The 25737-nt window shown below is 54.8% G+C and overlaps 1 protein-coding gene across 4 annotated transcripts in view; it reads left to right on the forward strand.

The window, feature by feature from the left end:
* The window catches only part of papln (papilin, proteoglycan like sulfated glycoprotein), a 61391-nt gene that overhangs the window by 11122 nt on the left and 24532 nt on the right, over positions 1-25737 (forward strand). For 3 of the 4 annotated variants that reach the window (XM_033026731.1, XM_033026734.1, XM_033026732.1), the window contains exons 3-12: positions 6862-6922; positions 7968-8070; positions 9563-9693; positions 10927-11050; positions 11441-11521; positions 12785-12957; positions 17241-17367; positions 19221-19347; positions 21014-21079; positions 22897-23095. In XM_033026731.1, the coding sequence (XP_032882622.1) occupies positions 6862-6922; positions 7968-8070; positions 9563-9693; positions 10927-11050; positions 11441-11521; positions 12785-12957; positions 17241-17367; positions 19221-19347; positions 21014-21079; positions 22897-23095 (1192 nt within the window). The remainder of the gene's footprint in view (positions 1-6861; positions 6923-7967; positions 8071-9562; positions 9694-10926; positions 11051-11440; positions 11522-12784; positions 12958-17240; positions 17368-19220; positions 19348-21013; positions 21080-22896; positions 23096-25737) is intronic. The other variant, XM_033026733.1, reaches the window with a different exon arrangement.

A 25737-nucleotide genomic window follows, 5' to 3' on the forward strand; every position in this document is an offset into this window, starting at 1 on the left:
AAGGCGGACTGAGCGGAGGTGTTCGGCGAAACGGTCGCCCAACCTACGCTTGGTCTCACCGATGTAAATTAGCTGACATCTAGAGCAGCGGATGCAGTAGATGAGGTTGGAGGAGATACAGGTGAACCTTTGTCGCACCTGGAACGACTGCTTGGGACCTTGAATGGAGTCGAGGGGGGAGGTGAAGGGACAGGTGTTGCATTTCTTGCGGTTGCAACGGAAAGGGCCCGGGGAGGGGGTGGTGCGGGAGGGAAGGGAAGAATTGACGAGGGAGTTGCGGAGGGAGCGGTCTTTGCGGAAGGCAGACATGGGGGGAGATGGGAAGATGTGGCGAGTGGTGGGGTCACGTTAGAGGTGGCGGAACGTGACCCCACCACTCCGCCACCTCCAACGTGACCCCACCACTCGCCACATCTTCCCATCTCCCCCCATGTCTGCCTTCCGCAAAGACCGCTCCCTCCGCAACTCCCTCGTCAATTCTTCCCTTCCCTCCCGCACCACCCCCTCCCCGGGCACTTTCCGTTGCAACCGCAAGAAATGCAACACCTGTCCCTTCACCTCCCCCCTCGACTCCATTCAAGGTCCCAAGCAGTCGTTCCAGGTGCGACAAAGGTTCACCTGTATCTCCTCCAACCTCATCTACTGCATCCGCTGCTCTAGATGTCAGCTAATTTACATCGGTGAGACCAAGCGTAGGTTGGGCGACCGTTTCGCCGAACACCTCCGCTCAGTCCGCCTTAACCTACATGACCTCCCGGTGGCTCAGCACTTCAACTCCCCCTCCCATTCCCAATCCGACCTCTCTGTCCTGGGTCTCCTCCATTGCCAGAGTGAGCAACAACGGAAATTGGAGGAACAGCACCTCATATTCCGTCTGGGGTCCTTGCGCCCTTATGGCATCAACATTGAATTCCCCCAATTTGGCTAGCCTGTGCTGTCCCCTCCCCTTCCTTCACCCTCTAGCTGTCTCCTCCCACCCTCCCATCCGCCCGCCCTCGGGCTCCTCCTCCTCCCCCTTTTTCCTTCTTTCTTTCCCCACCCCCCATCAGTCTGAAGAAGGGTTTCGGCCCGAAACGTCGCCTATTTCCTTCGCTCCATAGATGCTGCTGCACCCGCTGAGTTCCTCCAGCAATTTTGTGTACCTTCTGGTTTATAGGTTAATTGGCTCGATATAAATGTAAATTGTCCCTAGTGTGTGTGTTGGATAGTGTTAACGTGCGGGGATCTCTGGTCGGTGCGGACCCGGTGGGCCGAAGGGCCTGTTTCTGCGCTGTATCTCTAAGCTAAATGGAATTGAGGAGACTGCTCCGAAAGCCAGCATAGACTTGATGGGCTGAGTGGCCTCCTGGTCTGTGGGAAGGAACCCCTCACCTCCGCCCCCGAGGCACAGGGCCGGGCATGGAGCTCCGGAGGGAAGCACCTGCCCTCTGGGCAAAGCGAGACCCAGACGGCCTTCAGCCGACGTGCCTATTGTGCAGCACTCCCACTGGATGTCCCACACAGAGACTGGGCAGAGCGGGACTGATGGGGCCGTCCGTGATAGGGTGAGGAGTATTCCTCCGCTCCCGGGCATTCAGCACCTCCCCCATCTCGTGCCTGTAACTCCTGCCAACGACTCTGGCTAAGACTGGACATCGGGGTTGGAGGGAGATGCCCAATTGGGGAGACGTTAATGACAACAACATGAATGATGAGCTGGGGAGAGGGGGCTGGGGTTACAAGAAATTGCAGATGCTTGGATCCTGAGCAAACGACATAAGTGCTGGAAGAGCTCAGCGGGTCAGACAGCATCTGGAGAGGGAATGATCGGACAATGTTACTAACTACCGCCCCTCTCCAGTCTGAAGAAGGGTCCCGACCCAAAATGCCACCTGCCCATTCCTTCCCCAGCCACGGCCTGACCCCCTGGGTTCCTCCAGCACTTTGTGTTTCACTCAAGACTAGACTGGAAACGGCTGTGAACTGACATGTGGGAGGTTTTTTAGTTTTTGTTTTAGAGATACAGTGCGGAAACAGGCCCTTCGTTCGGCTCACCGAGTCCGCACCGACCAGCCATCCCCGCACACGAACACTATCCTACACACACTAGGGACAATTTACAACTTTACCAAGCCAATTAACCTACAAACCTGTACGTCTTTGGAGTGTGGGAGGAAATCGGAGCAAACTCACGTAGGTCACGGGGAGAACGTACAAACTCCGTACAGACACCACCCGTAGTCAGGATTGAACCTGGGTCTCTGGCGCTGCAAGGCAGTAACTCTACCGCTGTACCACCATGCCGTGCATAAGGTGTAAAAAGGACAGCTGTTCAGCATTCAGGACCAACATGTTTCCCTGGGGAAGAACATAGAAGAGCCCCACACCTTGGCTGAACAAACTAAGCTCCTGCTCTGCCTGCATATGATCCAGTGAGCAAGTGCCTGCGTGTCCATGTATTAACTAAAACGTCAGGAGCATGTGTTTAAAACAAGAACAGTTCGACGTAACCAACAAGAGGGCAGAAGGGTGGCAAACTGAAACATTGCTTATCCATGTTCTTCACAGACGCCACATGACCCGCTGAGTTAAGGGCCTGTCCCACCAGCATGCGATTGCATGCGTCTAGAGCGACCAAACGTGGTGGCTTGAGGCGTACAGCCTCGCGGGACCGGTCCCACTTCCAACCGCGGAGCCGTCTGGAGTTGTGCGGGGCTGGTCCCGACATCATACTCACCAATCAGCTGGGCAGGAGGCGGGCCGATTGAATTTGGACGTCGCACAGCGTCGGTCAGTTACGTCATCTCGCAACGGCACGCCGGGCGGTGACATCATGTGTGTGCGGCGTCAAGGCGCTGCGTACGGCCTCAATGCGGCTGCGGGCCGACAGGCAGTTGCCGCGCGGAATTTTCGGAAAGTGTCAGTTTTTCGGAGCCCCGCGCGATGTCGGGACCAGCCCCGCACAACTCCATACGCTTCCGCCGATCGAAGTGGGACCGGCCCCCGTCAGGCCGTACGGCTCAAGCGACCACGCTAGGTCACGCTCGCCGCATGCAGTCGCATGCTGGTGGGACAAGCCCTTTACTCCAGCACTTTGTCTTTTTTTGCCAATCTAAAAACCTCTTTAACATCACTGTTGTATCTGCCTCCCCCCATCGCCCCAGGGTGGTGCGTCCCAGGCACTCACCACCCTCTTTGTAAAGAGTCTGTGTGAAGAGTAAGCCTGCCCCACATTCTCCTTTGAAGTCTGCCCCTCTCACCTTACAGTTATGACCTCCAGTATTTGACAAAGATAGACAGAGCTTGGGAAGGTTAGGGAACCTTGGACAATGAGGGATGTTGTCAACTCAGTCAACAAGAAAAAGAAAATAGATATAAAGTTTAGGTAGCTGAAATCAGATATGGCCTTGTTGGAATATAAAGATAGAGAACTCCAGGGAATATTACTAATTGTATGCTGTTGTCACCCTCACCTCAGCTAACAATGAACATTCTACTTTTCCTTATCAGTCATTTTTACACCTTACCCTTCCCTATCTCTAGATTCCCTCCCCCCCTGACTCTCAGTCTGAAGAAGGGTCTCGAGCTGGACAGGCTCCAGAGATGCTGCCTGTCCCGCTGAGTTACTCCAGCATTTTGTGTCTGTCTTTGGTGTGAACCAGCATCTGCAGTTCCTTCTTTACATGGGGAATCAGGAGGATGGGGGGGGGATTTCCCAGCTTCATCTGCAACCACAGACCTTTGAAGATCGGCCACGGCAATAATGCAAGAAATACAGCAGTAACAAAGCTGCAATCAGATGGATCCCAGCAACAGGGGGATGCATTGGTTTCCTGCAACAGGGGCAATGCGCCTGGTTTCCCAGCAACAGGGCAGATGTATCAGTTTCCCAGCCACAGGGGGATGCATCAGGCACCATCTGGGCTCCTGTATCAGGGTTGGAGTCGGTGTGTGGCAGAGTCACTGAGCGTGACTCTCTGACCTCCAGTGTCCTGACAAAATACCTTCTTACAATGTAAAACAGTGCGGCTGATGTTCAAGACAAAAGCTCCACCAACACCGGGGTTACAGATAACCCTTCATTACATTAATGAAAGGTTGGTGAAGCAGGCGTAAGCAGCAATTTCCCAGGTTGTGTCATTCAGGAATCTTACGGTATGCGTGGTTCTGTGGTAAAAGCAAGGCTTGGATGGGGGTGGTAATTGTCGGAGGCTGCTGTGTTGCCCTGCAGGCAGTGAGTGCTGCCAACAGACATGTGAATGAACACAGCATTCATTCAGCCTTTCCTGAACAACCTGAACACTAGCACAAACAATCCTAGTTTGCCAATTTTTCTCTTTCCAAATGAGGCCTGTTTTTGTTGTTGTTGCTGGATTCCACCACCCTGCATCAGCGCCACCCGCTGAGGTAGACGTCAAGGGGGGGGGGGGAGACATGTGTGAACATGTGGGGGAGCAAGTCCAATGGTCCCAGGGGCTGAGTCCAACACCTCCGCCCCCAACCCCAACCACCACCATCGTCCCACCGTCTGGTCACCTCACGAGTGGCTTGATGGCCAACACAGTGACCCAGCTGTTAAAGCCGCTGCCGCACAGCGCCAGAGACCCGGTTCGATTCTGACCTCGGGTGCTGTCGGTGTGGAGTTTGCACGTTCTCTCTGTGGCCGCGTGGGTTTCCGGCCACATCGTAAAGATGTGCGGGTTTGTGGGTGATTTGTGCCGCTTGTGTGGAGAATGGATGAGAAAGTGGGAAGATATGGAACTTCTCATCCATGGTCAGCATGGACTCGGTGGGCCGAAGGGCCTGTTCCGTGCTGTATCTCTAAACTAAGCTAAGAATGCCGGTGCTCAGACTTGGTGAGGAATCAAACCCACAACTCTGTAAGAGGGAACTGCCCACCTGATGCTACTGAATAAAAAGGGGCAGCAAATAGTTTAGTTTAGAGATACAGCACGGAAACAGGCCCTTCGGCCCACTGAGTCCACACTGACCAGCGATCCCCGCACACTAACACTATCTCCACACACTAGGGACTTATTACATTAATACCAAGTCAATTTTCCTACACGTGCACGTCTTTGGAGTGTGGGAGGAAACCGGAGATCCCGGGGGAAACCCACACGATCACGGGGAGAACGCACAAACTCCGCGCAGACAGCACCCTAGCACAGACAGAACTCTACCCCTGCGTCACCGTGTCGTAGTAGAGACAAAACACGGGGGGATGACATTAGAAGCATCAGTGCACATTCGCCAGCCAAGAACTGTTTGTGGTGCCTGTAGGAAGTCAGGGAGGCACAGTGGCGCAGCGGTAGAGTTGCTGCCTTACAGCGCCGGGTTCAATCCTGACTACTGGTGCTGTCTGTACGGAGTTTGTACGTTCTCCGCGTGACCTGCGTGGGTTTTCCCCGGGATGTCCGGTTTCCTCCCCACACTCCAAAGACGTACATGTGTAGGATAATTGACGGTATAATTGTAAATCGTCCCTAGTGTGTGTCGATAGTGTTAATGTGCGGCGATCGCTGGTCGGCGCGGACTTGGTGGGCCTATGGGCCTGTTTCCGCGCTGTATCTCTAAACTAAACTTCTCTTCCATTTACAGTAACGCTACAGTTTAGTTTAGTTTATTGTCACGTGTTACCGAGGTACAGTGAAAAAATACTGTGCATGGTTTGTGGATTTTTACAATAGATGTGCAGGATATTCGGCCCAGCAGGACTGTCCCAGTTTTAAGATTGGCACCCGATGCTGGATGAGTCACTAGACACGACTGAGCTCGTTCCCCGAGTAGTTGCTACAGAACTTCCAACACCAGTCAAGTCAAGTCAAGTTGCTTTTATTGTCATGTACACAAGTATGGTGGGGTACAGTGAAGATCTTGCTCGCAGCAGCAGCAGCAGCATCATACACATGTCGACTCAGATAATGCACCAAAACATAACTACATTCTACAAGAATTGAAAAGTAAAAGATTGAAAAAGCAAGACATTAGTGCAAAATCTAATGAGAGAACAAGCCCAGGCAGTGCTAGAGGTAGTTTGTCGTGTTGTGTAGGAATGCAGGGAGGTAGGACCTCCATTCCTTGTATATCCATGTTCCTATCTAAAAGCCTCTCAAATGTCACTATCGTATCTGCGTCCACCACCACAAGTGGCAGCGCATTCCAGGCACCCACCACACGACCTTGTGTCGAACATCTCCTTTACACTCTCGCCCTCTGACCTTAAAACTATGCCCTCTTATTCCACCCTGAGAAAGAGCTGACTGTCTTCTCCATCTATGTCTCTTATAGTTTTATGTAAGGGCCTGTCCCACTTTGCTCGCCATTTACGCAACATAATTTAGGTCGAGTCGTGACGCGCGCGTGATGCACGCATGGCATGCTTTACACGTGCATGGCAGTGATGCCACCTGCATGACGCGCAAGTGGGACAGGCCCTGTACTGTACTCCTATCAGATCTCCCCTCAGCCTATGACGCTCCCAAGAACATAATAAGAGTTTGTTTCGGTACTGAAGATAGACACAAAATTCGGGAGATATTCAGCGGGACAGGCTGCACCTCTGGAGAGAAGGAATGGGTGACGTTTCAGGTCGAGACCCTCCTTCAGACTGAGAGTCAGGGGTGAGGGAAACTAGAGGTGTTAAAAGGCGCAGAACAAATCAGAGCCGGCACATGTGACCAAGGAAAGGCGGAGCCCACAATGGTCCATTGTTGGCTGTGGAGGAGGTGATAACGAAGGGATATGAACCCGCTGGATGTCGAGGGTGGGGGAGGGACTGAGAGAGAAGGTTTGGAGATGAGTGTGTTGTCTACTTGTTTAACCTGTATTTTGTACAATATTCGTGTGTTGTCAGTGCTCTGATCTCCCCGTTTATTACAGGCGAGACGGTGGGAGCAACTGCCTGGGGCCGCTGAGAGATTACCGAGTTTGCAACGTCCAGGTACAGTATGACGCTGTGGCACTGAGGGGGTGGGGGCGAGGGATTCCCCCAGAGAGTGAGAGGCTGGCTGTGCACGGAGGGTGGCGATCGGGGTGTGGTTCACGAGACCTCAGTTAGCACTGAGCTGAAGGGAGGGAGGGAGGGATCGCCTGCTGAGGGTCCAGGATAGGCTGGGGGATCGGGTCTCTGCTTCCAACAGCTGGTCAGCAGGCTTTAGGAGGTAAATGTTGAGGTGACGGGGGGGTGTGGGGGGGGTGTGTGATTGGTGGGAGGGGGGCTGTGAGGGAGGTGGGGGATGTGATGGGGTGGGGGGAGGGGGTGTGATGGGGGGGGGTGGGGGGTGTGAGTGGGGGAGGGGAGGGGAGGGGGTGTGTGAGGGGGGGTGATGGTGTGAGGTGAGGGATGTGATGGGGTGGGGGTGGGGTGATGGTGTGAGGGGGGTAGGGGGTTGTGTGATGGGGGGGCAGGGGAGGGGGGTGGAGGTTGTGGTGGGGGAGTGGAGGGGGGTGAGGACTCTCCCCAGCCATTGATGCTACAGAAAAAACAATCTAAGTTTGTCCAACCTCTCCATAAAGTGATTACCCAGGCAACATCCTGGTGGACAAAGTCTACACCCTCTCATAGGCCTCCACATCTCTCCTGCAATGGGACAAACAGAACTGTGCACAATAGTCATAAAGTGGTTTAATGAAGTCAAAGGTTTTATACAACTGCAACATGACTTCCTGACTCTGCCGACAGTTCACACAATGGCAGCACTGGTGGGGGAGGGGAGGGGAGGAAGAGAGGGGTGGGGAGCTTATAGGAGGAGCGTTTGGGTGGAAGGGTGGGTGAGGAGGGGGAGGAGGAGAGGGGAGGGAGAGTGGAGAGGATGAGGGGTGAGGAAGGAGGGGAGGGGGAGGAGGAGGGGTGGGGGACCAGGGGTAGGGCAGGAGGGGTGGGGATAAGGACTGGGGTGGGGTGGGCAGGCAGGTGTGTGACCCTTCACCGGGCCTGTGGAAGTGGGCTCTCTTCCCTCTCTCTGATCATCCCGGCGTTCCCACAGGACTGTCCGGAAGGCTCGCGTGATTTCCGGGAAGAGCAGTGCTCCGCCTTTGATGGCACCGACTTCCAGGGCAAGCAATACAAGTGGCTGCCGTACTATGGAGGTGAGCAGGTCACGGGGCACTGAGAAACAGTCTCCCTCCCCCACCCTCTCCCCCACCTCATCCCTCTCCCCTCCAACTCCCCTCCCCCTCCCCACCTCCCCACTCTCCTCCCCTCCCCCCTCTTTCAAATGTTCTTACATTGACTGCCTCAACTAATTCCTCTGGCACTTGTTCCATATACCCACCACCATGTATGAAAAAATTGCCCCTCATGTCCCTATTAAATCTTTCCCCTTTCACCTTAAACCAATATCCTACAGTTCCCCTAAAGAGCGTGCATTCACCTTATCTATTCCCCGCATGATATTACACCTCTATAAGATCCCCCTTCAGCCTCCTGCACTCCAGGGAGTAAAGTCCTAGTCTGCCCAACCTCTCACGATAGCTCAGGCAACATCCATGTAACATCGTTTCTACAGCAGGTGACCAAAACGGAACACAATTCTCCACGCGGCCTCACCAACGACTTGTGCTTCATTGAGACGCTGCCGAATGCTTGGTGCAGTGTGAATGTTCGTGTTTAGTTTAGTTCCAGTTTAGTTTAGAGATACAGTGTGGAACCAGGCCCTTCGGCCCACCGAGTCCATGCCAACCAACACATTAACACTATCCCACACTCACATTCGGGACAATTTACATTTACACCAAGCCAATTACCTTACAAACCTGTACATCTTTGGAGTGTGGGAGGAAATGAAGATCCACAAAGGTCATGTGGAGAACGTATAAACTCCATACAGACTGCACCCATAGTCGGGATTGAACCCGGGTCTGTGGCACTGTAGCAACTCTACCACTGTGCCACCCCACAGTTCAGGAGGTGTGGCTCTCATGGCAGCTATCAAACTATTGAACGGTCCAACCATAAGCTAAGGTGTAGTCCTGATCTTCCAACCTACCTCAATGTGGACCTTGCGCTTTAAAAAATCTGCACTTTCTCTATAGCTGTAACGCTGTAAAACTCATGGCACTCCCTGGTGTACTGGTGTAGATAGACACGAAATGGTGGAGTAACTCAGCGGGACAGGCAGCATCTCGGGAGAGAAGGAGATGCTGCCTGATTCAAGCAGCCATGATTGAATGGCGGAGTAGACTTGTTGGCCCCAATGGCCTAATTCTGCTCCTCCTATCACTTATGAACTTATGAATGGGTGATGTTTCTGGCCGAGGCCCTTCTTCAGGCTGATAGTTGTGTGGAGCTTGGCTGTACTCCTGCATGGTACAATTTGACTGGACAGCAGGCATTGCAGACACAGTCTGAAGAAAGGTCTCGACCCACAACGTCACCCATTCCTTCTCTCCAGAGATGCTGCTTTTACCGCTGAGTTACTCCAGCATTTGTGTCTCTCCTCGGTTTAAACCAGCATCTGCAGTTCTTTTCTAGACATCGTTTTTCACTCTGTATTGTAGCACATGACTAATATATTGATACTGGAGGGCAGTATTTGGGCTTGAGGGTTTAACGGCAGTTCTCTTGTCTTCCTTCCCACAGCCTCCAACAAGTGTGAGCTAAACTGTATCCCTCGCGGGGAGAACTTCTACTACCGTCACGGGGCGGCAGTCAAAGACGGGACGCTGTGTGAGCCGGGCGGCAGAGACATCTGTGTGCAGGGGGTGTGCAAGGTGAGGCTGCCCCAGGCCAGGCCGGGCTGAGGCAGGACCAGCCGCTCGCTGCCTGACCCCTGCTCCCCACCTCGATGAAGGAGAGCCCTCCTACCCCGTCGAGGGTTGCCCCCACTGCCCTCCCCCCCCCCGTCTTAGGGAGCCTCGATCATCTCCTCACAGTGGTCACTACCTGGACCGGGCCGCCATTGATGGAGACGTCCCTTCACTGAGGGTGATGAGGAGCTGGCAGCACAGTCTCTCTCTTTCCCCCTCCCCCCTCCCTCCCTCCCTCCCTCCCTCCCTCCCTCTCTCTCTCCCTTAATCTCTCCTCCCTCCCTCCCTCCCTCGCTCCCTCCCTCCCTCCCTCCCTTGCCCCTTCCCCCTCTCCCTCTCTCCCTCCCTCTCTTCCTCCCTCTATCTCCCTCCCTCTCTCCCTCCCTCCTCCCTCCTCCCTCCTCTCCCCTCTCTCTCCCCTCTCTCCTCCCTCCCTCCCTCCCTCCCTCTCTCCCCTCACTCCCTCTCTCCCCTCTCTCTCCCCTCTCTCTCCCCTCACTCCCTCCCCCCTCTCTCCCAGTCCCACCGTTGCAGGGTGACCAGTCACCGTGCCGGCCTCAGGCTGCCCAGCAGTACCAGTGTCGGGCGACCACCACCAAGCACCTGAGCTCAGATATCAGAAGGTAGACACAAAATGCTGGAGTAACTCAGCGGGACAGGCAGCATCTCAGGAGAGAAAGAATGGGCGACGTTTCGGGTCGAGACCCTTCTTCAGACTCTCTTGGGGCCTGTTGTCATGGAGCCGGGTACACCCGGTGTGGTCACGGTGATGGGAACACTGAGGCCTGTTGTCACTGTGTACACTAGGGGTGTAGTCACAGGGTCCCCCTGCCCAGGACCAGGCCTCAGACTGTGCCAGGTGCTCCAGGGACCTGCGTACCGACCCCGACTCACCCTGGAGACCCGCTCCCCCTCCTGTGAGGCAGCAGTTACCTGTTACCCTGTAACCAGAGGGATAGTATAACATAGCACACAGTACAGCACAGGAACAGGCCCTTCAGCCCACAATATGGTGCCTAAACAGACTCATCTCCTCTGACTGCATATCCATGTGCCTATCTAAAAGCCTCTTAAACTACTAACTCACCCTATAACTGAAGTGCTCTATAACGGAACCTCCCCAGTGGCCTTGTTCTCCGCTGTGCCTCTGGTCTGAGTGGAAGCCTCGTGCTTCAGTAAGTGGTTCTGTTGTTGCAGGCGATGGGTTGTGACAACACGCTGGAATCGATACAGACTGAGGACAAGTGTCTGGAGTGCGGGGGAGACGGAAGCTCCTGTTCTAAAGTGAAAGCCACGTTTGACGTTGTAGATTTACCCAAAGGTGCGTTTCATTGATTGGCTGAAACAGGACCTCTCGGCCCACCGAGTCCACAATGATCATCGATCACACATTCACACTAGTTCCATGTTAAACCTATTTTTGCATCCACTCCAATATACAAGGGGCAATTTACAGGGGCCAGCTAAATAACAAAGCTGCATGTCTTTGGGATGTGGGAGGTAACCGTAACAAGGGAGAACATGAAAACTCCACACAGACAGCACCCAAGGTCAGGATCGAACCAGTGTCCCTGGCGCTGCGAGGCAGTTGCTCTACCGGCTGCTGTGCGCCACCGTGTGCCCCGTGATCGATGCCGCGGTCCGTTCTTGTTTCCGCGCAGATGTTTACCGAGCGTGGATGAACCAATCACTGTCTCGTTCTCACTGCCAGGTTACAATCAAATCCACATCATTCCCATCGGGGCCACGAGTATCCGTATCCGCGAAGTCCTCCCCACACGGAATTACCTCGGTAAGTCGTGACCTTCTTCTCATGATTGGTACGTGTGTCAGGGGTTATGGGGAGAAGGCAGGAGAATGGGGTTAGGTAGATCAGCCATGATTGAATGGCAGAGTAGACTTGATGGGCCGAATGGCCTAATTCTACTCCTATCACTTATGGTCTTGTGACCTGTCTCGGCTCGCTCCTCCTCTCCCCACCTCATTCCCTGCGCAGGAGGAGCGGAGGAGGATATGTGCACCATGAACGGTCTCACACCACCAAGCTAACCCGTCTGGAAACTTGTTTTCGAGAGGCTGTGGAACGTAAGGGCTGCTAACAGAGCTGATAACCCCATTTCACATTTGAGCTGAAATTGTCAGTTTAACCCTGACACTACAAGCTCCCGTGATCTGCAGGAGGGGATGGGGTGGGGTGGGTGCCCTTGGCTGCATCGATGACCTCCGCACAGAGTTCACCGCACCGCGCACTCCTGTGTGACACCTGGCGTGTCCACTACCTTCCTGACCGAAGGCCAGGGCTCAGGGTACGGCCATAACCCTCCCCCTCGCCACAGCCCCCTCACCCCTCTTCCCTGTCATTGTACATACACAGTGCTGGAGGCCATTCAGCCCACAGTGGGTGTGCTAGCTCAGTGCGACGGGCCTCTGTGCCTTCCCCTCTTCCGGGCCTACGTCCGTGCCCGCGTGTCCCTGGAGAGGGAGCTCGCGGTATACATGGCGACTGGAGGCCTTCCGTGAATGCTGGTCGCCACGGGGCGTTGAGTGTATTGTAGATAAAGGTGATTTCATAACTTTGATTTTGTTGCTACTCTGCAATGGTGTTTGTTTGAATAAAAGCATTTTGTATCATTATAAAAAGTGCCCCCCCCCCCCGCTGCCCATGCAGAGTGGCTGAGAAGCACTTCCCTTGCTAGCACCTTCTCCCCGCCCCTACCCCCTCCCGCTCTGCCCCTGTCCTGCACCCTAATCCCTGTATCCCTCCCGCCCCTACCCCCTGCCCTGCTCCTCCCCCCATGGCCCAACCTGCCCATTGCCCCTCCAGCCCCACCCCCTGCCCCGCTCCTCCCCCCTGGCCCATTCCGTCCCGTCCTGGTCCCCTGCCTCTGGTCCCCCACCCCCATCCCCACTCCCCCCTGCTGGCCCTGCCCTCTGCCCAACCTGCCCGTCCCCCTGCGCTCCCGTCCCCGCCCCATCTCAACCCAATCCCCAATCATGTCCCCCTCCCCCCTCCCCACCCCGGCCCCCACTGACCTCCCGGTGTTGCCGCCTGCAGCCGTGAAGAACGTGCGTGGGGAGCATTATCTGAACGGCCACTGGACCATCGACCCCAGCCGGGCCCTACACGTGGCGGGCACCGTCCTGCACTACCAGCGCGGGGCCGAGGGGGACGGGACCCCCGAGACTCTGCACGGCCGAGGACCCACCTCCGAGCCCCTCATCCTCGAGGTCAGTGCATTGGACAGCGGTGGGGTGAAGAGAGCCCCCCCTGTTTGAGGGAACCTCAGGCTCCTCCTCAAAGACCCCATACTACTGGGCACCCTCAGGACCCCAGTAGCCGCTGAGTTTGAGTCCGGTCCAGTGGGTTTCTGGTGGCGCAGCGGTAGAGTTGCCAGAGATATTTGTACGTTCTCCCCGCGACCTGCATGGGTTTTCTCCGGGTGCTCCGGTTTTCTCCCACACTCCAAAGAAGTGCAGGTTTGTAGGTTAATTGGCTTGGTATAAGTGTAAATTGTCCCTAGTGTGTGCAGGATAGTGCGTTAGTGTGCGGGCTTTGCTGGTCGGCGCGGACTCCCTGGGCCGAAGAGCCTGTTTTGGCATTGTATCCCGAAACTGAACTAAACTAAGTAAGGACCCTCCAGGATAGTGCTTTAGTGCTCTGGTGCAATGCACAGGTCCTTCGGCCCAGCTTGTCCATGCCGACCACGCTGGCATTCTGGGCTTGTCCCATTTGCCTGCATTAGGTCAACATCCCTCCATGTAGATAGTGTGGAACCCATCGATTCATAAATAGGGTGACAGTCGGAGTACAGACATCGTACCCATTCACTCTACGCCATTTGTTAGCACTTGGTCCGTAGCCTTCTCTTTCTCGGTGATTCAAGTGTTTGTCAGACACCTCAATGGGTGAGACTACCTGCCCCCACCACCCCCTCAGCATCCAACCAGCTTCTGGGTGAAAACATTCTCCTCGAAACAACTAACCTGTCATTTCAAACCTATTGCCTCAATTTGAAATAATGGGAAAATGTGCTGCTATCTCCCCTACAATCACCTATCGTAATGATGTGTGCCTCTATCAAGTCTCCGCCGCTCCAGAGGGCAATAAATGCAGTCTCTCCACGTAACTGGTACGGTCCATCCCTGGTAACGTCTTGTTGAAACTGGTCTGCACCCTCTCCAGCACAATCACCTGTTTCCATGTTGGCCACAACTACGCACGGTACTCCCACATGTAGCCAAACCAATGTTGTATGAAGCTGTAGTATATACTCCCTGCTCTTGTATACCAGGCATTGATAAATGAAGGCAAACATCCCATGTGCCTGCCACACCACCTTATCCACCTGTGCTACCACCTTCAGAGGTCCTTGGACTTGTATGCCTGCCGTTGTCTAATACTCCCCAGGGTTCTACTTGTTGATAGTGAAGCTATCAAACGTCAGTGGCATGTGGGGAGACTGTCACTGTTGGAGAAGGTCATTGCCTGGTACACCTGTGGTGTTAGTGTTACCTGTCGTACACCAGCCCCACACCTGAATGTTGTCCGGGTCCCTCAGCATGCAGGCCTGGGATGCTTCATTGCTGAGGAGCTGTGTATGGGATTGAATACTGTGCAATCATCAGCAAACATTCCCACTTGTTTCTCACTTTGTTTGATGCGAGGGAGGCTAGTCTGCCCACAGGATAAATGCTGGCTCCTGACAGATCAATCCCATTTCCCTTCCCCTGCTTTCAAGTGCATGGCATCCTCCCTGTCATCCTATGACCACTTACCCACACATGGCTAATTTACAGCAGCAGAGGGCGCTGAGTATGAGTGAGTCTGAAGAAGGGTCTCGACTCGAAAAACGTCGCCCATTCCCTCTCTCCAGAGATGCTGCCCATCCCGCTGAGTTACTCCAGCATTTTGTGTCTATCTCCGGTGTAAACCAGCATCTGCAGTTCCTTCCTACACATAAGAGTGAAGATGGCATGTCACAGCTTTATAAAGCTTAGGCTAGGCAGCATTTGGAGTATTGTGTGCACTTCCATTACAGGGAGGATGTGCGGGCTTGGGAGAAGGAACGGCATGCTCACCAGAAGGTTTACCAGAGTGCTGCCGAGATTGGAGACTTTTAGCTATCAGGAGTGGTAGGACAAACTTGGATTATTTTCTCTGGAACTTTTGAGGCTGAGAGCAGTCGTGATAGAAGTATGTACAACTACGAGAGCCATGGATAGCGTAGACAGTCAGGATCTTTTTCCCCAGGGTGGAAATGTCAAAGATTCTCATTTCCATGGAGAGTAGGAGGATGAGGGGAGATCTTATAGAGGTATATAAAATCATGAGAGGAATAGATCAGGTAGATGCACAGAGTCTTTTACCCAGAGTAGGGGAATCGAGGACCAGAGGACATAGGTTCAAGGTGAAGGGGAAAAGATTTAATAGGAACCCAAGGGGTAACTTTTTCACACAAAGGGTGGTGGGTGTATGGAACAAGCTGCCAGAGGAGGTAGTTGAGGCTGGGACTATCCCATCGTTTAAGAAACAGTTGGACAGGTACATGGATAGGATAGGTTTGGAGGGATGTGGACCAAGCGCAGGCAGGTGGGACTAGTGTAGCTGTGACATTGTTGGCCGGTGTGGGCAAGTTGGGCCGAAGGGCCTGTTTCCACACTCTATGACTCTATAACTAGAGGGCATAGGGTCAAGATGAGAGTGCAAAGTTTAAAGGAACTGTGGGGGCCAAGTTTTTTTAAACACACAGAGAATGGTGGATGCCCTGGAATGAATTGCCAGTGGTGGTGGTAGATAGATACAATAGTGGCGTTTAAGAGGCTTTTAGATAGGCACCTGGATATGCAGGGAATGAAGGAATACGGACCGCCAACATAATCAAAGACCTTTCTCATCCTAGTCATCCTCTCTGTTCAAACCAGATAATGCTAAATACAATCAAGCCAAATTCAAGTACAATAGATAGAGTGATGGGAGAGATACAGAGTGCAGAATATGGTTCTCAGCATTTAGCTTAGTTTAATTTAGAGTTACGGCATGGAAATTGGCCCTTTGGTCTAGCGTGTCCACACCGACCACTGATCACCCATTCACACTAGTTCCACGTTATCCCGCTTCCTCGTCCACTCCTTACACACGAGGGGTCATTTACAGAGGCCAAATGACCTACAAACCTGCAAGTCTTTGGAAGAAACTAGAGCACCCCGAGGAAGCCCAGGTGGTCACAAGGAGAACGTGCAAACTCCACTCAGACAGAGCCCCAAGTCAGGATCGAACCTGCGTCCCTGTCTGTTACTTAGGCAGTGGGATCTGCCCATGCCGCCAGCCCCAGAGATCCCAGCAGGTCAGGCAGCATCTCTGGAGGAAAATGATGGGTGACGTTTCGGGTCGAGACCCTTCTTCACACTAAAGGGTCTGAGGAGAGGATCCACTAAACGTTCCAGTCTGAAGAAGGATACTGACCCAAATCGTCACCTACCCTTTTTCTCCAGAGATGCTGCCTGTCCCGCTGAGTTACTCCAGCACTTTGTGTCTATCTTTAGTATAAAGCACCATCAGCAGTTCTTTGTTTGTACATATTGACCAACCCCAGAGAGGTTGAAGAGCAGCCTGTCTCCATGTGGCCGTTGGCTGGCCCACGACCTTGGCACTTGAGACCCTGCTTTAAGCAGGTCCAGTCCTTGCCAGCGTTTGTTCCCACACCCGGGATCGGGCTCCAGGACACCCTCCCCGCACAGATACGGGGGCGGCCACTGGCCACGCCGCGGCTGAGGGTGGGGTGGTCAACGTTCACTATCCCTGAGGTGAGGGTCATGGGGTGGCTAATAGTCTACTGTCCCCGGGATGTGGGTGCGGCGCCCAATGGTCCACGTTCCCTGAGGATGAGGGAAGGACGTGGTGGCCAATGTTCCCTGATGGTGTGGGGGGAAGGGGGAGGACATTGAGTGGCCAACCAACCACTGTCCCCGGGGTCAGGGAGAGACGAGGGGTGGCCAACAGTGTACTGTCCCTGAGTTGAGGGAGGGACATGGCATGGCCAACCATCCATGGTCCACGAGGGAGAGACATAGCGTGGCCAATGTTCACCGTCCCTGAGGATGAGGGACATGTGGTGGCCAACCATCCACTGTACCAGAGGCGAAGGTGAGACCTGGTGGCCAATAGAGCAACGTCCCTGAGGGAAGGGAGGGACGTATCATCCAACTGTCTGTAATCTCTAAGGATGTAGTGACACGGGCGATCCCCGGGGGTGAGGGAGGGACATCCCAGGCAGTAAGACACCTTGCAACAACCAGTTGCTGGATGACACAGCACGAAAGCAGACCACTCGGCCCATCGCTTCCATGGTGGCCCTCACATGACATGGGTCTTTGGTCACACTCATGAGGACAAGGGGAAGAGCTCATGAACCCAGGGAGCCCTGCACAAGGGGTAGTGGGCCACCATCGACGGAATCTACCCTGCTGGCTGCACTCTGATGCATCTCACACGCTCCTCTGTGTCTTTGCAGATAATCAGCCAGGATCCCAACCGTGGCATCGAGTACGAATACTACCAGTCGCGGCACGGGGCGCAGCCACAGGGCTACTTCTGGAGCGTCGGATCCTGGGGTCCCTGCAACAAGGAGTGTGGGGGAGGTGGGTGACTGCAGTGGTGAGACCTCTCCTAAGCTCACCACCCCCACCCCCATACTCACCCCATCCCCACCCTACCCCCACCCCAACCCCTGCAAAAAAACAAGTAATTGGTGTAAAAGTGGGATTAGGGTTGTGTGAGTCGTTTCAAGACCCTGATAGTCCTTGTGATTGGGGCAGTGCAGCGTAGGTTCACGAGATTGATCCCTGGGATGGCGGGACTGTCATATGAGGAAAGATTGAAAAGACTAGGCTTGTATTCACTGGAGTTTAGAAGGATGAGGGGGATCTTATAGAAACATATAAAATTATAAAAGGACTGGACAAGCTAGATGCAGGAAAAATGTTCCCAATGTTGGGCGAGTCCAGAACCAGGGGCCACAGTCTTAGAATAAAGGGGTGATTATTTAAGACTGAGGTGAGAAAAAACGTTTTCACCCAGAGTTGTGAATTTGTGGAATTCCCTGCCACAGAGGGCAGTGGAGGCCCAATCACTGGATGGATTTAAGAGAGAGTTAGATAGAGCTATAGGAGCTAGTAGAGTCAAGGGATATGGGGAGAAGGCAGGCACGGACGGGTTATTGATAGGGGACGAACAGCCATGATCACAATGAATGGCGGTGCTGACTCGAAGGGCCGAATGGCCTCCTCCTGCACCTATTTTCTATGTTTCTATAGTCATAGGAAAGGAGCTGTTCCTGGACCTGGTTGTGTGGGATTCAGGCTTCTGTACCTCGTGCCCGATGGCAGCACTGGGAAGAAGGCATGTCCTGGGTGGTGGGATATTTGACAATAGATGCCTCTGCCCTGAGGCAATGCCACATGTAGATGCTTTCGATGGTGGGGAGGACAGTGACCATGATGTACTGGACTCAGTCAACCTCTCTCTACAACCTCTAGCATTCGCGTGCGTTGGAAGTGCCGTACCTGGCCACGATGCAACCAGTCAAAATAATTCCACAGTAAAAAGACAAAGTACTGGAGGGACTCCTCGGGCCTGGCAGTATCGTGGAGGTCAATGGGCAGGCGGTGTTTCTGGTCGGGACCCTTCTTCAGAAGCTGAAGAACAGAGGTGGGGGTGATTGGTAGATGGATGGAGTAAATGACAGAGGCTGGAGATGAAAAGGAGACAAAAGAATGTCAGATTATGAGAGGAGTGAAATGCAAAGCCAGAGAGAGAGGGATGTACTGTAGATGAAAGGAGATGGGGGGGAAGGAAAGGGGTATAAAGGGGGAATGAGGAGGTGGGAGATGTGTTTACAAAGGAGAGGAGCAGAGGTTGGAAATTTTAGGGAAAACTGTGTTTCCCACTATATAAGTGTCTGTAATTCTTTGTGTCTTTACTACCTGCAGTCCATCTGTGAAAATGGATGTTTGTAGACTGCCAAATCCCTTTAAGTTCACTCGTTTATGTGTATATGTACCTGAACTGAGGGACATTGTGATGGGCAGCACAATGCAGCTGGTAGTGCTGCTGCCTCACCCTCTAACGACCCCGGTTCGACCCAGACTCCGGTGCTGTCTGTGTGGAGTTTGCATGTTCTCCCCGTGACCACGTGGGTTTTCTCCAGACGCTCTGGTTTTCCGCTCACATCTAAAGATGTGCGGGACTGGTGGGTTAAACAGCTGCTGGGAATTGCCCCTTGTGTAAGGGTGAGGGGCAACTGACCATTGGAGGATTGGGCTCCAGGGAGGGTGAGAGTGGGGATGGGATTGGTCAGTGAGCTGGCATGGAGTCGGTGGGCTGAACAGCCTCAGTGGTCTGGAGGTGAGCAGACTACTGGCCCTGGTGGGGTTGTGTGCGGCTGGTGGGTCCAGATGTGGGGCTGACATGGGTATCTGTGCTCCTGCCCCAGGCTTCCAGACCAGACTGGTGTCGTGCACCATCGACAATGAGGCCTACCCCGACTACCTGTGCCTGGGCCACCGCCGGCCCAGAGGCAACCAGACCTGCAACACCCTGCCCTGCCCCCGCACACGCCGGTGAGTCACGCACCCACAGACCACACGGGGGGAGGGGCTAGTGTGGGGGGGTTGGTGTGGGGGGGTTAGTGTGGGGGGGGCTGGTGTGGGGGGGTTAGAGTAGGGGGGGTTGATGTGGGGGGGTTAGTGTGGGTTGGGTTAGTGTGTGGTGGGTTAGTGTGGGTTGGGTTAGTGTGGGTTGGGTTAGTGTGGGTTGGGTTAGTGTGGGTTGGGTTAGTGTGGGTTGGGTTAGTGTGTGTTGGGTTAGTGTGGGTTGGGTTAGTGTGTGTTGGGTTAGTGTGGGTTGGGTTAGTGTGTGTTGGGTTAGTGTGTGGGGGGTTAGTGTGGAGGGGGGTTGGTGTGGGGGGGTTAGTGTGGGGGGGGTTAGTGTGGGGGGGGTTAGTGTGGGGGGGTTGATGTGGGGGGGTTAGTGTGTGGGGGGGTGTTAGTGTGTGGGGGGGTTAGTGTGGGGGGGGGTTAGTGTGGGGGGGGCTGGTGTGGGGGAAGGGGGAGTCCAGGGACGTTTCAATGGGGGTGCATGAGGCTTCGAGGGAAGATGCGTTTGTTCCCAGGGGTCTGCCCACAACATGGACGGGTGCGGACCCCTGCCGATGATGGTGGGGTTCACGCATCCTGGAGTTGGTGCACTCCAGGGGGTCTGGGGGCTGCAGGACTGACAGAGTCTGGAGGGGCCGGTGACCAGGTACTTGGAGTCACCGGGGGGGGTTCATGTACTGCAGTGTTGACGTACTCCTGGGGGTCCACAGTTCACGGGAATCCCAGGGACCAGTGATGGGGTCCGGGGGAGACTGGTTTCAGAGTTGAGGGGGTGGGTAGAGGGAGGGAGGGTAGAGGTGGCAGAAGCTGGTGGCATCTGCTGGCTACAGTGGAGTGGGGGCACAGAGTGGGATCAGTGATGAAGAGTCACTTGGTTACAAGCAGTGACCTTCATCCCCAGCCAGGCTGGGAGAGGGCAGCGGGCGGCAATGGAATATTATAAAAAGGAACTGCAGGTGCTGGTTTATACCGAAAATAGACACAAAATACTGGAGTAACTCAGCGGGTCAGGCAGCATCTCTGGAGGAAATGGACAAGTGACGTTTCGGGTCGGGCCTCTTCTTAAAGAAGGTGTACTGGAGTTCAGGGGTTACCCTAGTCTGCTTTTTCTGACATTCCCTGGTGGGGAGATCCCGCCAGTCCGGAGTCAGTGTGGGGATCGGGCGGGAAGTTGGGATGGAAGAGATTGTCAAAGAGGGCGGTTCAGTTGTGTAGCGGGTGGGGCTGCTGCCTCACAGCGCCAGAGACACGGCAACCATCCTGACCTCGGGTGCTGTCTGTGTGGAGTTTGCATGTTCTGCCTGCGTTTCCTTGGGTTTCCTCCGGGTGATCCGGTTTTCTCCCACACCCTAAATATTTTGCGGCATAATTGCAGCCAAGTGTGCAGGGATGGGATGAGAAAGTGGGAAAAATAGAACGAGGATGATCAATGGTTGGCATGGACCCGGTGGGCCGAAGGGCCTGTTTCCATGCTGTATCGGTGAAACTATAGTGGCAGGATGGTGAGGGTCGGGGTCGGGCAAAGGCTGGGAGCTGGGTGTGAGTGTGTGGATGTAGCAGCGCCCTGTGAACTGGGCCAGGCAGGTGAAGGCAGGACACTGCTTAAACACAGCTCTGTTCCGCATGTAAGGCTGACATTCATAAATCCACCCCGTCCTTGGAAACAGAGGGAGTGCCCAGCGTGGAGAGAGTACAGGTAACCAAGACTGCTTCACCTGTTCCCCAGCCCAGCCGCTGGTGCGAGCGGTGATGGTGCTTAGTGGTGGTGGTGGTGGTGATGGTGGTGATGGAGGTGTTGCTGATGCTTGATCTGCCTGCCCGGGTGTACGGTGAACTGCTCCCCAGCGCCCTGCCCCATCCCAGCCCCCTCCCCTCCCCCACCCCGCACCCAAACAACAACACTCTTCAAGCACATTTCAGGCCGCCCGCTAATGCAAGGCTCCACCCCTTGGTGAGGATGGAAGTCCAGCAACGTTCCCTGTCTGTCTGCCGCACCCCGGACCTCTCCCCCTCCCTCTCCCTCAACACCCACAGTACATGGCAGGGTGGCCCTGCCCTCAACAGCAGCATCACAGAGTCCAGAGTCCACGTGTTTTGCTGCATGTGTGTATGGGGATGTATGGGCCTGTACAGACGTGTACATGTCTGTATGTGTATGTTTGCGAATGTGACTGTGTGTCAGGATGTTTCTGTGTGTGTGTCTATCACTGTATGAGTGTATATATGTGCATGCATGTCTGTGTCTGAGTGTGTTTGTCTATATGTGTGTATGTGCATGTTAGTGTATGTGCATGTATGTGTCTATCTGCATGTGTGCATGCAAATTTACGAGTGCGTGTCTATGTATGCGTGCCCGCTTGTGTGAGTGCATGTCTATGTGTGGGCTTGTCTGTGTGTGTGTGGTTGTGAACATGTCTGTGTGCGCGTGCGTGCGTGCATTTGTGTGTCTGTGTCTGTGCACTCAGTGGGCCTGTAGTGGATGTAGTACATGGGCATCAGCCCTTCATTTCCAAAGCTTTCCTTTCCCAAGAGCATTGACATAGACACGGGTACAGCTCAGTTGTAATCGCATCCCTTCCCCAGGACATGCCCTTGCCCTTTGCCCCAGGTTTGCAGCACACCTCTTCATGCCTCACCTCTTCATGCCTCGCCTCTTGATGCCTCACCTCTTGATGCCTCAGTTGTGGCCGGGAGCTCTGTTTGGTCATCCGCGGCCGTTCGACCGGCTCTGTGTCCACGTGAACCTTGCCCCGTCCCGTCCCGTCCACCTGCTACAGCTGACTGGCTGCACACGGTTCCCACCTGCCACCCTCGTGGGCCGGAGATCCCTCTGCTAGAGTTGGTGTCAGTGATCGTTCTGTCCACTTCCTCGCTGCCCCTGCTGTGGGTGCTGCTGGTGTCATTCCGAGTGTGTCTGCTCTCTGTACTCACAGACACTCGCTTCAATGGTGAGGGGTGGGGCGGTGTTGGTGTGATGGTGGTGTTGAGACAGAGGGGTTGGTTGTGGAGCAGTGCTGTGGGGGTGTGTGTGGTGTTGATGCTTTGGAGCTGGGGTTGTGGGGTGGGGAATGGGAGCGGGGCAGTGTGGGGACGGGGCGGTGATGATGTATGGGTGGTGTTGAGATGGAGGGGTAGGGTGGGGGTGGCGGTGCTGTGGGGGTGAGCGTTGGGGTGGGATGGCTGGTGCTGTTGAGGCAGCGGGGTTGGATGGTGAGGCGATTGGCGGGAGAGGTTTTGGGGGTTGTGTCTGGGGTAGGGAGGGTGTGTGGGTGATGGAGTTGGTCAGGGGTAATGGGGGTGGGGGGGTGGGTGGTGCCGTGTTGGATTGGGGGTGGTCAGGGTTGGTGTGGAGATGGGAATGGGTTGGGCTGTGGGGGTGGGGGTGAGGCTACAGAATGGGATGTGGGTACATGACGAGGGGTGGGGGTGAAGGTACGAGACAGGGGATGGGGGTAGAGGTAGGTGGTGCGGTTGTGTGTGGAGTGGGGTAGCAGTGTTGTTCCTGACCCCCAGCTGGCGGTCGGGGCCGTGGAGCGGGTGCTCGGTGATGTGCGGGGGAGGGGTGCAGACACGGCCGGTGTACTGCGCGACCATGGACGGGGAGACGGTGGGGGACGAGGAGGAGTGCGCCGCGGTCAGGGACAAGCCCCTCGCCCGCCAGACCTGCAACCCGCTGAAGTGCGCGGATTGGAGGCCCGGCCCCTGGTCACAGGTAGGCAGTGCAGGCTACGGCCAATACACCACCACCCCTTGTGTCCTCCCCTCCCCAGTTTCCCTCCCACCCCCGGGTCCGGACACCCCCTCTCCCAGTCACAGCTAGGGCAAGGCCAGCTCCACCCAATTCACCAACATCCCCCCCCCCCCCCCAATCTGCTCCCTCCCACCGCACCCGGTTACCCCCTCGCCCAGTCCATTCTAACCCCCCCCTCCTCATTGTGTTGCCCCCCCCCCTCCCTCCGAGTCCATTCACGCAATGGTCCGCAGCCCAGTCTGGTGAGGGAGGGCAGTGGATGCTGTTTACATGCGTTTTATCGGCATTTATGAAGCATTCATGTAGATGGGTTATTTAGTACGTTTGCAGAAGACACAAACATTGGTGGAGATGCAGTCTGTGAAGTTGCAGTTAATGGCGGAAATGGTCGGTGGAGATTGATCTGGGCAGATATGATGTGATGCCAGACACAAAGTGCTGGAGAAACTTAGCGGGTCAAGCAGCAACTCTGGAGAATATGGATAGGTGACCTTCTTCGGGAATAACCCCGCACCTATATCCACATTTCCAGGGTCTCATCCATACCCCGTAACGCTGCTCTCTCTCCCCATCCCCGCACACGCAACAAGGGCAGAGTCCCTCTGGTCCTCACCTTTCACCCCACCAGCCGGCAAATACAACACATAATCCTCCGCCATTTCCGCCACCTCCAACGTGACCCCACCACTCGCCACATCTTCCCATCTCCCCCCATGTCTGCCTTCCGCAAAGACCGCTCCCTCCGCAACTCCCTCGTCAATTCTTCACTTCCCTCCCGCACCACCCCCTCCCCGGGCACTTTCCGTTGCAACCGCAAGAAATGCAACACCTGTCCCTTCACCTCCCCCCTCGACTCCATTCAAGGTCCCAAGCAGTCGTTCCAGGTGCGACAAAGGTTCACCTGTATCTCCTCCAACCTCATCTACTGCATCCGCTGCTCTAGATGTCAGCTGATCTACATCGGTGAGACCAAGCGTAGGTTGGGCGACCGTTTCGCCGAACACCTCCGCTCAGTCCGCAATAACCTACCTGATCTCCCGGTGGCTCAGCACTTCAACTCCCCCTCCCATTCCCAATCCGACCTCTCTGTCCTGGGTCTCCTCCATTGCCAGAGTGAGCACCAGCGGAAATTGGAGGAACAGCACCTCATATTCCGTCTGGGGTCCTTGCGTCCCCTTGGCATCAACATTGAATTCTCCCAATTTGGCTAGCCCGTGCTGTCCCCTCCCCCCCTCCCCTTCCTTCACCCTCTAGCTGTCTCCTCCCATCCGCCCGCCCTCGGGCTCCTCCTCCTCCTCCCTTTGTCCTTCTTTCTTTCCCCACCCCCTATCAGTCTGAAGAAGGGTTTCGGCCCGAAACGTCGCCTATTTCCTTCGCTCCATAGATGCTGCTGCACCCGCTGAGTTCCCCCAGCAATTTTGTGTACCTTCCACATTTCACTTGCCTGGCTTTACCCTGCAACCACCTCTTCCGTCTTTCTCTCCCCATCGCATTCAGTCTGAAGAAGGACCCCGAACTGAATGTCACCTATCCACAATTGTGAGTGTGTCGTGTAGTGTGTGTAGGATGGTGTTAATGTGCAAGGATGGCTGGTCAGTGCCGACTCGGTGGGCCGAAGGGCCTGTTTCCACGCGGCATCTTTAAACTAAATTGAACTGAGGGATTTTTGTGTCCATCTCCATAGCTCACCAAAAGTGGCAACACAAATGTGGTGGTGAAGAAAGCATGTGGTATGTTTGCCTACATTGGTCGAGGCTTTGAGTATAAAAGTCACAGCATCACGTTGCGGCTTTATAGCACTTTGGTTAGGCTGTATTGGACAATTGTTTGGCAGAGGCCACATCACAGGAAGCAGGTGGATGCTTTGGAGAGGGTTTGCAGAAGAGGTTTACCAGAGTGTCGCCTGGATTAGAGGGCATTAGCTATCGGGAGATGTTGCCACGGGTGGGGTCGAGCAAGAACTAGAGGGCATGGGTCTAGGATGAGTGGAAAGAGCACTCGGAGACCGAGGGCCACATTTTCACACAAGGGTGGTGGGTAAATGGAATGAGCTACCAGAGGAAGTGGCTGAGGTGGCTACAATAATAATAGTTAAATACATTTGGACAGGTTTAGAGGGATACAGGTCAAATGTAGCGTAGATGGGGCATCTTGGTTAGACTAAATGGAATGGGCCGAAGGGCTTGTCTCCATGCTGTGTGACGTGAGGTGACAAAAGGGATCAGAGGGCCTCAACGTTGATCGCAGGGCCAATGTTGTCAGCTTCTTTCTTTATGGGATTGAGCCGGTTTGGTTTGGTTGCAGGTTTCTGCGGTGGGTCAGTGTTGATACAGCTCGGTTCTGCGGGACCTGCGAGGGGGCCGCTGGGGTTGGGCTGCATGTGAGGGTTTGCACTGGGGCGAGAGGGAGGTGAGATGAGGTGAAGCAATGGGCCACGATTCAGGACTCTGCCGTTCTGTCCAGTGGGAGGGGGCGGCTCCCATATCCCCACTCACCGGGACCCTGCCCCAGTGTGGGGTCTGTGCCCACCGCTGCCCCGAGGCAGCCTGCCCGCCCGACCGCCATCCTCCTCCATTCCCCCGGTCAATTCCTACGTACTTGAA

This window comes from Amblyraja radiata, chromosome 9 (genome assembly GCF_010909765.2).
Source record: "Amblyraja radiata isolate CabotCenter1 chromosome 9, sAmbRad1.1.pri, whole genome shotgun sequence".
NCBI classification, from domain to species: Eukaryota; Metazoa; Chordata; class Chondrichthyes; order Rajiformes; family Rajidae; genus Amblyraja; species Amblyraja radiata.